This window comes from Hemiscyllium ocellatum, chromosome 10, assembly GCF_020745735.1.
Source record: "Hemiscyllium ocellatum isolate sHemOce1 chromosome 10, sHemOce1.pat.X.cur, whole genome shotgun sequence".
NCBI classification, from domain to species: domain Eukaryota; kingdom Metazoa; phylum Chordata; class Chondrichthyes; order Orectolobiformes; family Hemiscylliidae; genus Hemiscyllium; species Hemiscyllium ocellatum.
The window spans coordinates 98,124,841-98,137,032 of record NC_083410.1 but is presented as its reverse complement, the minus strand read 5'-3'; the positions used below and the strand labels follow the sequence as shown (position 1 = coordinate 98,137,032).

Here is a 12,192-nt window from a genome sequence, read left to right as displayed (position 1 = left end):
TTTGCTGTCTGTGATCTGCTAAGTATCTTGTTTAACTGTGCTAGATCCTTATCACAGCATCTCCTTTTAACACCATAAAATAATATTTTTGCAGCTGAATGCACTACTATTACAATCTGTCACAGTGATCTGGAACACTTCAACCCCAGGGCATCAATGTGGACTTCAACAGTTTCCTCATTTCCCCTTCCCCCACCTCACCCTAGTTCCAAACTTCCAGCTCAGCACTGTCCCCATGACTTGTCTGGACTTTTCTAATCTGCCTAGCTCCTTTTCCACCTATCTACTCCACCCTCTCCTCCCTGACATATCACCTTCATCCCTTTCCCCACTCACCCATTGTACTCTATGCTACTTTCTTCCCACCCACACCCTCTTCTAGCTTATCTCTCCACGCTTCAGGCTCTCTGCCTTTATTCCTGATGAAGGGCTTTTGCCCGAAACGTCAATTTCGCTGTACTTTGGATGCTGCCTGAACTGCTGTGCTCTTCCAGCACCACTGATCCAGAATCTGGTTTCCAGCATCTGCAGTCATTGTTTTTACCTCCTTGAACATTAGCAGTGCTCGAAGTGTGGCCTGATTGTCCAGTCTTCACATAACCACTTGAGAACATGCATTAAAGTTGATTTAACATTGTAATCCAAGATTCTGATTGCTTTGTTCATTAATATCCTACAGTGGCCACTTGTGGTTTATATAGGGCCTTAACATGCTTGAGTGACTCTTGGTACATCAAAGAAGTGTTGGCAAACACAGTACACATGCATTGTTGCATGCAAACATGGATTGCTTCAGTATCTGTGGAGTCATTGATGCTGCTGAGCATTAGGCAACTGTCAGTGGACATACCTGCCTCCGATGTGTAGAATTGCCGAATTAACTCAAGGTGTTTGGGCCTAGGCTAGTTCCCTAAAGTACTTTTGCAACAATCAGCTGTAATTGAGAAGACTGACCTCCAACCGCTAAACCATTTTCTTTTGTGCTTGTTATGACTCCAATTAGTTGAGAGATTGCTTCCTGATGTCGAGAGTAGATTAGATTTTATTTGTCATTTCTACCATATACAACTGATGCAGTAAAAAAAAAGAGATAGTGTTCCTCCAGGACCTAGGTGCCTCATGCACAGCACAAACTACACAATCATACAAAGGGTGGCATAAAGTGTACAGAAGTGCAAAACACGCAAGTTACAGTTTAATGAAAGAATGCTAATTAATGGGCGTTGTTCTAGCAGCAATTTGATGTTGTGCAAAGAATTTCAGATGAAAAAGAGTCCAATCATACTGTGTTAAGGGGCCTATTGGCTTGGAGGAAGAAACTGCTGCACAGTCTGGCCGTGAGAGACCTAATGCTCCAGTATCTTCTGCCAGAAGGCAGGAGGGAGAAGAATTTGAGTGAGGAGTGTGTGGGGTCTTCCACAATGCTGTGTTGGCCTTTTGGATACAGCATGTGGTGTAAATGTTTGTAATGGAGGGGAGAGGGATCCTGGTGTCCTCCCTATCTGTTGTAGGGTCTAATGATCTGAGATGGTGCAATTCCCAAACCAAGCAATGATGTGGCATTCTTTGTATGCAATTTTCACAGTACTACTAATCAATATTGCTTCCCTTCTCCTGCAATACAAACAAGTTAATGACAGTTGTTACTACCTGTTCTCCCTGGTAAACTAACACTGAATGTAGAATGTAGTGAGGAGGTTGGGGGGGTGGGGGGGGGGGGGGTGTGGAGGCTGCGAGGTGGGCTTTCCACAGTTTATGCAGAAAGTAGACATGCTACTGGGCTTTCTGGCTATGGGCTGATGTTGAGGAACCACGTGAGATTCTTCGCCAGGTGGATGCCAAAACATTTGGTGCTCTTCATGATCTCTGCTGGGGAGCCATCAATGTCCAGTGGAGAGTGGTCACTCAGTGTCTGCCTGAAGTCATCAACCATCTGTTGTTTTGTCCAAGTTCAGAGACAGGTTGTTGGCTCTGCACCAGTCTGTTAGCCGCTGCACCTCTTCTCTGTATGCTGACTTGTCGTTCCTCCTGATGAGACCCAATACAGTCATGTCAACAACAAACTTGACAATGTGATTTGACCTGTGCATTGCCATACAGTCGTGTGTCAGCAGGGTGAACAGCAGTGGACTGAGCACACAGCCCTGGGGGTCCCTGTGCTCAGTGTGATGGTGTTGGAGATGCTGTTCCCAATCTGGACTGACTGTGGTTTTCCAGTCAGGAAGTCCAGGATCCAGTTACAAAGTGGAGTATTTAGGCCAGCAGTCTCAGCTTTCCAATCAGGTGCTGAGGAATGATAGACTTCAGTTCTGCATTCATTATCTACCTTCATTATCATTAAACGGTCCAAGTTAGAAAGCACCCACCAACGTATTAATCGCTGGCTCGGCAAACCAACAAATAACTCCATGTTGGATTTCTCCTGCTTTTTGTGTGCAGGACGTACCTGGGCAATTTTCCACATTTTGAGTGTTGTAGCTATATTGGAACAGCTTGATATAGGGTGCAGCTAGTTCTAGAGCACAGGTCTTCATAACTGTTGCTGAGATGTTGTCAGGGCCATAACCTTTGTAGTTTCCAGTGCCTTCAGCCATTTCTTGATATTACATTGATTGAATTGACTGAAGACTGGTATTAGGGATGAATCAGATGTCAGGAAGGCAGATGTTTAGAAGTTTGGTCCAAAGTATCTTTCAAAAGCAGGGAAGTGTAGTAGTGAGGTTTAAATGGGAATTCCTGCAAAATGGCACAAATCTGTTTCCTATGGTGATAGTGTTAGTTTACCAGGGAGAACAGGTAGTAACAACGTCATTAACTTGTTCGTATTGCAGGAGCAGGGAAGCAATATTGATTAGTAGTACTATGAAAATTGCATACAAAGAATGCAAGAGACATTGTCACCATATGTCTAATCAGAAAATTTGGTCTTGGGAGCAATGGAGTTTATTTTAATATTGTGTGTACACAATGAAGTCTTTCACTGTTCCTACTCCCTCTTCTCAAGAGCACAAAGGAAATATGTAGGAAAAGTACAACATAAAAACTGAAGTGTTGTATTTACAGGGGGGAAAAAAATCTGCTCAGTACCTGAGACCAGCGTATTTATATATTTAGAATTTCTTCTCTCACCTTCAACCCATCTGTACCATGTTGCACAACAGAATGTTATATTCTATACTTTCCAAATTATCGCTATATTTAGTTTTCAATGTATAGTTTGCTTGACATTCACTCAATTTTTGAATGTAGCCAGTACTTCAACAGTTCTGGCATGTGTTCAAAGATGTGCTTTATGTTGGAGACCCCAAAAGAGACCATAAAGCCCCATCATGGATTTCAACATAAAGTTTCTTAAACAAAGTTACCGCTAAAAGATTTTATTTAATCTTTACATGCACCACCAGGTTTAGCTATTGGTCAAAAGAACCATTATTGACTCAGTTGGTTTTCATTTATAGGTGAAAAATAAAGCACCTGCCGAATTGCAAATCACTGCTGAGCAGCTCCTGAGAGAAGCGAAAGAGAGGGAACTTGAACTCCTTCCACCACCTCCTACACAAAAGATTACCGATGAGGAGGAATTGAATGACTACAAGTTAAGGAAAAGGAAAGTAAGTGCTTTGTAACAGTTACAATTTTTCTACATTTACCAAAATGATGCAATAAATTAGGATTGTTGCCTTTGCTGTATATGTAAGTTGTATATGTTTTTATTTACTGCTGCCACTTTATAATAGACATTTGAAGACAACATACGGAAAAATCGAACTGTTATTAGCAACTGGATCAAATACGCACAATGGGAGGAGAGCTTAAAAGAAATACAACGGTAATTATTTCAAAAAAAAAGCAATTGATTCATATGGCCGCATCTTTTTGACAAGAAATAAACAAATGTTTCTTTTATTTTCACACATTTACACTATTATTGCTGAAGAGCACGTTCCATTTATGAGAGAGCATTAGATGTCGATCACAGAAATGTAACTCTGTGGTTGAAGTATGCAGAAATGGAAATGAAAAATCGGCAGATTAACCATGCCCGAAATATCTGGGATCGCGCAATTACCATCCTGCCCAGGGTCAACCAGTTTTGGTAAGTTGACTACTGGTAAACAATCTTTGTTTTTGTGTTTCACTTATGTATCGTATACTGTGGAGTTTTGTGTGGATTTAGCATCAATCAGATCTCCTGTTACCTTAAATGTTTCGTTGACCAAACTGCATGAAAATGTGTAGACTGATTAAAGCATTATTCTAATAATATTCTAATTCCAAATATTTCTGGTTTTGAATAATTGTTTTTCTAAGCAATTTCTTGGCAATCATTCTTAATACATCCTCAAAAATTCAACTTGAATGAATGTTGACAGCAAGAATAAGAATTTTCTATTTCATTGATTAAGTGCTTTCTATATCAGTTATTTGTTTTAAACTTTTAATATTTGCATTTGAATGCAAATTACATTTCCAATATATATTTAGGATCAATTGTTTTGGTTCTGATAATTTACTGTATAATAGCACATTTAAGCTGAAGAAGTATTTCTGTTGCTCTTAAGACTGTTGCTTCATTTGAACTAATTAATTATTGGCTGTTCATGTCACAGCCTTCTCAAAGGGAGAGCCCATTTTTTAGTAAAAGTACCTAAAAGGGCGGCACGGTGGCTAGTGGTTAACAATGCTGTCTCACAGCACCAGGGTCCCAGGTTCAATTCCAGCTTCGGGTGACTTTCTGTGTGGAGTTTGCACATTCTCCCCGTGTCTGCGTGGGTTTCCTCCAGGTGCTCTGGTTTCCTCCCACAGTCCAAAGATGTATGGGTCAGGTGAATTGGCCATGCTAAATTGCCTATAGTGTTAGGTGCATTAGTCAGATGGAAATGGGTCTGGCTGGGTTATTCTTCAGAGGGTCGGTGTGGACTTGTTGGGCTGAAGGGCCTGTTTCCATGCTGTAGGGAATCTAATCTAGTCTAATCATTTACCTGTTTATTTCATAGAATGAGATTGTGATCTCTTGGGTTTTCTGTAATTTGAGGAGTAAGAACCATTGCCCACCTAAGCCCTAAAATCAGCTACAACCATTCTGAACCCACACATGAACCTAGATTGTTGATGAGACCCTGTCAAGTTAGGGAAGTATCTGTTTTGCATTGAGACTCTGTTTGGAACTATGGGTTGTAAAACCAATGCTCTGTTGTGTTTTTGCAATGATGGATATAATTTAAAGCCCATTGCTATATTTCCTTAATGTTCCCAGTAGATCTATTGGCATGCTTATGCTGATGTGCACATGATATATTGTATTTACTTTTGCTAGGTATAAATATACGTACATGGAGGAGATGTTAGGAAATGTTGCAGGAGCGCGACAAGTGTTTGAGCGGTGGATGGAATGGCAGCCTGATGAACAAGCATGGCACTCCTATATCAACTTTGAACTCCGATACAAAGAAATTGAAAGAGCCAGGCTGGTTTATGAAAAGTATATCCTTGTGGAATGAGTACATAACATCAGACATTGGGAATATTACTTGCATCGATGTCTTCGTTACCACGAGCTAATCTTAAGTTTTAAGAACTTATTTATAAGCATCGCTGACGTTGCCCTAATGCAAAAGCAGTGTAGTTAAATTTGGATTAAGGTCTAATCATATCTGATTACAATTGTGATTACAATTAATTACAATTCAGATTATTTAAGTTTCTTTGTAGCACTCTTCTGAGCAAACAAGGAACTAAAAGAAAGTGAGACAAAAGCACCAATATGGAGAAGCAAACTTTTGTGAATTTCATAGATCTCAGTTATTCAGAAGTTGCACCAAAAATTACAATTTCAGTGCCCTATCTTCCCAACAGGCCCTTATATTGAAACTAAGAGAAAGTGAGGACTGCAGATGCTGGAGACCAAAGTTGAAAAATGTGATGCTGGAAAAACACAGCAGGCCAGGCAGCATCCGAGGAGCAGGAGAATCGATGTTTTGGGCATAAGCCCTTCTTCAGGAATGAGGCTGGTGTGCCAAGCGGGCTGAGATAAAATTCCCTCCCCCCTACCTTTTATCTCAGACCGCTTGGTACACCAGTCTCATTCCTGAAGAAGGGCTTATGCCTGAAACGTCGATTCTCCTGCTCCTCAGATGCTGCCTGGCCTGCTGTGTTTTTCCAGCATGACAGTTTTCAATTTATATTGAAACTCATTGTATAGTGCATTGGGTCAGGAATGAACTTTTCAAACTGCCACAAAACAAGCTCAAATGCAGCAGTATTCATTGTTGCTTTTTCAGTATTCAGTCTTTTTTTTTAGAAGCTTTGCATTTTCCTATTGCTCTTTCCTAAAATCAGTACATGCTGAGATATTTGTATCATCGATAGTCACAGGTGAGGCTCTGGAAGACTGGAGGTTGGCTGATGTGGTGGCACTGTTTAAGAAAGGTGGTAAGGACAAGCCAAGGAACTATAGACCAGTGAGCCTGACGTCGGTGGTGGGCAAGTTATTGGAGGGAATCCTGAGGGACAGGACGTATATGTATTTGGAAAGGCAAGGACTGATTATGGACAGTCAACATGGCTTTGTGTGTGGAAAATCATGTCTCACAAACTTGATTGAGTTTTTTGAAGAAGTAACAAAGAGGATTGAGGGCAGAGTGGTGGACGTGATTTATATGCACTTCAATAAGGCATTCGACAAGCTTCCCCATGGGAGATTGATTAGCAAGGTTAGATTAGATCTCATGGAATACAGGGAGAACTAGCCAATTGGATACAGAACTGGCTTGAAGATAGTAGACAGAGAATGGTGGTGAAAGGTCTTTTTCAGACTGGAGGCCTGTGACCAGTGGAATGCCACCAGGATCATTGCAGGGTTCACTACTTTTAATCATTTATACAAATGATTTGGATATGAGCATAAGAGGTACAGTTAGTAAGTTTGCAGATGACACCGAAATTGGAGGTGTAGTGGACAGCGAAGAAAGTTACCTCAGATTACAACAGGATCTTGATGGAGTTTATTTCAGATAAATGCGAGTTACTGCATTTTGGGAAAGCAAATCTTAGCAGGACTTACACTTAATAGTAAGATCCTCGGGAGTGTTGCTGAACAAAAAGACCTTGGAGTGCAGGTTCATAGATCCTTAAAAGTGGAGTCGCAGGTACATAGGAAAGTGAAGAAGGCATTTGATATGCTTTCCTTTATTGGGCACAGTATTGAGTGTAGAAGTTGGAAGGTCACATTGTGGCTGCACAGGACATGGGTCAGGAAGGATGTTGTGACATTTGAGTTCAGAAAAGATTTACAAGGCTGTTGCAAGGGTTAGAGGATTTGAGCTATAGAGAGAAGTTGAATAGGCTGGGGCTGTTTTCCCTGGAGTGTCGGAGGTTGAGGGGTGACCTTCTAGAGGTTTATAAAATCTTGATGGGCATGGATAGGATAAATAGACAAAGTCTCTTCCCTGGGGTGGGAGTGTCCAGGACTAGAGGGCATAGGTTTATGGTGAGAGGGGGAAAAAGATAAAAGAGAACTAAGGGGAAACTTTTTCACGCAGAGGATGGTACGTGCGTGGAATGAACTGCCAAAGCCTGGTACAACTGCAACACTTAAAAGGCATCTGGGTGGGTATATGAATAGGAAGGACTTGGAGGGATATGGGTAGGATGCTGGCAGGTGAGACTAGATTGCGTTGGGACATCTGGTCACCATGAATGAGTTGGACCGAAGGATCTGTTTTTGTGCTGTACGTCTCTATGACTCTGCTATGTGTGGAATGTGAAATTGAACATACTGATACTTCACAGCAGTGGCAGCTGGTCTGTGAGTGTCATTTAAGTGGGGGATTTGTGTTTAAAAAAAACCCAACTACCTAGAGATCCGTAACATTTTATGATCAACTGAACTTTTATCTGTTTAATTTTTCATTTCTAACTTCAGCTGAAAATGTCATGAATATATTGTTCTGTCTTGTGGTAAACAATGATTTCCACAAATTCACCATGTTGTCAATATAGGTGTCAGCTGAAAATGTGTTGCTGGTTAAAGCACAGCAGGTTAGGCAGCATCCAAGGAATAGGAAATTCGACGTTTCGGGCACAAGCCCTTCATCAGGAATGAGGAGAGTGTGCCAAGCAGGCTAAGATAAAAGGTGGCAATATAGGTGGCACCCAACATTAGTGTCAAAAGACATTGTCATGTTGAAGTTAGTGTTTCAAACTACTTTCGTGGGCTAATATTATTAGTAAGGTAAAAACAATGACTGAGATGCTGGAAACCAGATTCTGGATCAGTGGTGCTGGAAGAGCACAGCAGTTCAGGCAGCATCCAAAGTGCAGCGAAATCGACGTTTCGGGCAAAAGCCCTTCATCCTGATGAAGGGCTTTTGCCCGAAACATCGATTTCGCTGCACTTTGGATACTGCCTGAACTGCTGTGCTCTTCCAGCACCACTGATCCAGAATAATATTATTAGTAGATGTTTCACTTTTGAATGATGTTGACAGAAAATGTTGCAGTCTCTCCCACTTTTCTGGTATTAATCCCCAATAAATACTGCAGGAATCTTTATTTGTGTTTCCAAATGGGACAACATAACATCAACAGAGTAAGAACAGTCCTGAAGAGTTATTCAGCCAGTGTTTTGCAATGGAAATGATTTAAATTTGTTGGTATCTTCTCAAATGGTACCTTGTTCTCATTGCCTCTTGTTTCCCTTTCTTGTCTATTATAATGCAGAACCAAACTATGTTCATTAGTTAAATGTGGAACGTGGTGATGTCATCAATACATGTGCAGATACTTCCTGTGACCTGTCCTGTCACAGCAGTTGATGTCACTGGCCACATCAGCCCAAGCAAGGTAGCCATATTATATTAAGGGTAATCTTTTATTTCCTTGCAGAAAGCAGGCAGCATTATTTTTATGCCACTGTTACTCTGAAACCTTTCGATAAATTCCATAGTCCAGTACCTTTTCATAGAATCATGAATTCCTACGGTATATAAAAAGGCTATTCAGCCTCTTCGGTTCATACTAACACTCCAAAGAACATCCCACCCTATCCCTGTGACTAGGCATTTTCCCTGGCTAATTCACCTAGTCTGCACATTCCTTTCTATTTTTACACTTGTGGGACGTAGGCTCCCATAGTTACATTTTAATTTTTAAAATTTGTTAATGGGATGTAGACATCATTGGCTAGGCCAGCATTTTTTTTTACCCGTCGCTCATTGCTCAGAAGGTAGTTAAGAGTCACTCACATTGCTGTGGGTCTGGAGTAGCCTCTAGGCCTGACCAGGTAAGTATGACAGATTTCCTTTCTGAAAGGAAATAAGTGAATCAGATGGGTTACACCAACACGATTTGGCTAGCTTTTAATACAAGATTTTTGATTTACGAATTCAAATGTCACTATTCAAATGGGATTTGACTCCATGTTCCCGATCATTAGCCTGGGGTCTGGATTACTGTTCCAATGATATTATACTTTTCCATTGCCTTTGGTGTTCAGAGTTTCTTAAAAAATGCAGAAATGTCATAGAGTGTAAAATGTGAATTTTTACTTGTCACCCAAACATAAATACCTGCTCTCTGTGATACTGTCAAAATATTTCATGCTGTATTGGCTTTTCCACCGGAGGAATTGATGCAAATGCAGGCTAGTGATAATGGTCAACCTTTATCCACTGCCTTGAAAGCAGCGAAATATCATTATTGTTCAAGATGTATGAAAAGGTCTTCATTTTCACCTGGGTAGTAACCTAAAAATGATTTTGTTTTCTAGCCATATGTAGGCAGGGTTCTTTTATACAGTTTTATTCTCCTTAATTCTTCTGCACTTGTTTTTATTCATCCTGATGTGAAGAACTGGATTAAATATGCCCGGTTTGAAGAAAAACATGGTTACGTTGGACATGCACGGAAAGTATATGAAAGAGGAGTGGAGTTTTATGGAGAAGACCACATGGATGAACAGCTTTTTGTAGCATTTGCAAAGTTTGAAGAAAAGCAGAAAGAAGTAAGAAAACCACAGAATGTAATTTTACGTGCTTCTTTTTCAAGATTGAGTCAAAATGCTGAACCACATTTACTTCTGAATTCAATACATTATTGAAAACAATTTTTGATTAAAGTAAATATTAGTCAATAGTTCATTTTCAGTGACATTATTCTTGGACATTTTAAAATAAAATAAGAGTTTCAACATGCAGGTAGACTGGGAGAATCAGGATGGTATTGAACCTCAAGAAAGAGACTTTGTGGAGTACCTCTGAGATGGATTCTTAGAACAGCTGGTGCTGGAGCCTACCAGGGAGAAGGCAATTCTGGATCTGGTATTGTGCAACGAACCAGAATTGACCAGGGACCTTGAAGTGAAAGAGCCATTGGGACGTAGTGACCATAATACAATAAGCTTTAATCTGCAATTTGAGAGGGAGCGGGTACAAGCGGAAGTGACATTATTTCAGTTGAATAAAGGGAACTATGGAGCTATGAGGAAGGAGCTGGCCAAAGTTCAATGGTGCAATACCTTAGCAGAGATGACAATGGAGGAACAATGGCGGATATTTCTGTGTATAATGCAGAATCAGTTCATTCCAAAAGGAAAAAAGATCCTAGGAGGAGGCGTGGGTGGCCTTGGCTGCCTAGGGAAGTTAGGGAACATATAAAGTTAAAAGAGAAAAAGTGTACCATAGCAAAGATAAGTGGGAAAACGGAGGACTGGGAAGCTTTTAAAGAATAACAGAAGATTACTAAGAAGGAAATACACAGAGAAAAAATGAGGTACGAAGGTAAACTGGCCAAAAATATAAAGGAGGATAGTAAAAGCTTTTTTAGGTAAGTGAAAGGCAAAAAAATGGTTGACTAAAATTGGGCCCTTGAAGACAGAAACAGGGGAATATATTACAGGGAACAAAGAAATGGCAGAAGAATTGAATTGGTACTTGAGATCTGTGTTCACTGGGGAAGGCACAAGCAATCTCCCTGAGGTAACAGTGGCTGAAGGACCTGAACTTAAGGGAATTTATATTTGCCAGGAATTGGTGTTGGAGAGACTGTTAGGTCTGAAGGTTGATAAGTCCCCGGGGCCTGATGGTCTACATCCCAGGGTACTGAAGGAGGTGGCTCGAGAAATCGTGGATGTGTTGGTGATTATTTTCCAGAGTTCGATAGATTCGGGATGAGTTCCTGCGGACTGGAGGGTGGCTAATGTTGTACCACTTTTTAAGAAAGGTGGGAGAGAGAAAGCAGGAAATTATAAACCAGTTGGTCTGACCTCAGTGGTGGGGAAAGATGCTGGAGTCTATTATAAAGGATGAAATTACAACACATCTGGATAGTAGTAACAGGATAGGTCAGAGTCAGCATGGATGTATGAAGGGGAAATCATGCTTGACTAAACTTCTGGAATTTTTGAGGATGTAACTCTGAAGATGGATGAGGGAGGTCCAGTAGATGTAGTGTACCTGGACGTTCAGAAAGCTTTTGATAAAGTCCCACATAGGAGGTCCGTGAGCAAACTTAGGCACATGGTATTGGGGGCAAAGTACTAACTTGGATTGAAAGTTGGTTGCCTAACAGGAAACAAAGAGTAGTGATAAACGGCTCCATTTCGGAATGGCAGGCAGTGACCAGTGGGATACAGCAGGGAGCAGTGCTGGGACCATAGCTTTTTACAATATGTATTAATGATATAGAAGATGATATTAGTAATAACATTAGCAAATTTGCTGATGATACTAAGCTGGGTGGCAGGGTGAAATGTGAGGAGGATGTTAGGAGATTACAGGGTGACCTGGACAGGTTAGGTGAGTGGTCAGATGCATGGCACATGCAGTTTAATGTGGATAACCATACATTTATCCACTTTGGTGGCAAAAACAGGAAGGCAGATTACTACCTCAGTGAAATCAATTTAGGTAAAAGGGTAGTACCAAGTAATCTGGGTGTTCTTGTTCTCCAGACAAGAACACCCAGCAGGTAGTGAAGAAGGCTAATAGCATGCTGGCCTTCATAACCAGAGGGATTGAGTATAGAAGCAAAGAGGTTCTTCTGCAGCTGTACAGGGCCCTGGTGAGACCACACCTGGAGTACTGTGTGCAGTTCTGGTCTCCAAATTTGAGGAAAGACATTCTGGCTTTTAAGGGAGTGTAGTGTAAATTCACGAGGTCAATTCCTGGAATGGTGGGACTACCTTATGCTGAA

The 12,192-nt window shown here is 41.0% G+C and overlaps 1 protein-coding gene across 1 annotated transcript in view; it reads left to right on the top strand.

Moving 5' to 3' along the window:
• crnkl1 (crooked neck pre-mRNA splicing factor 1) overlaps positions 1 to 12,192 on the top strand; it is a 36,068-nt gene that overhangs the window by 2,237 nt on the left and 21,639 nt on the right. Inside the window, exons 2-6 of the mRNA XM_060831065.1 lie at positions 3,459 to 3,611; positions 3,738 to 3,829; positions 3,938 to 4,096; positions 5,318 to 5,484; positions 9,825 to 10,003. Of these exons, the coding sequence (XP_060687048.1) occupies positions 3,459 to 3,611; positions 3,738 to 3,829; positions 3,938 to 4,096; positions 5,318 to 5,484; positions 9,825 to 10,003 (750 nt within the window). The remainder of the gene's footprint in view (positions 1 to 3,458; positions 3,612 to 3,737; positions 3,830 to 3,937; positions 4,097 to 5,317; positions 5,485 to 9,824; positions 10,004 to 12,192) is intronic.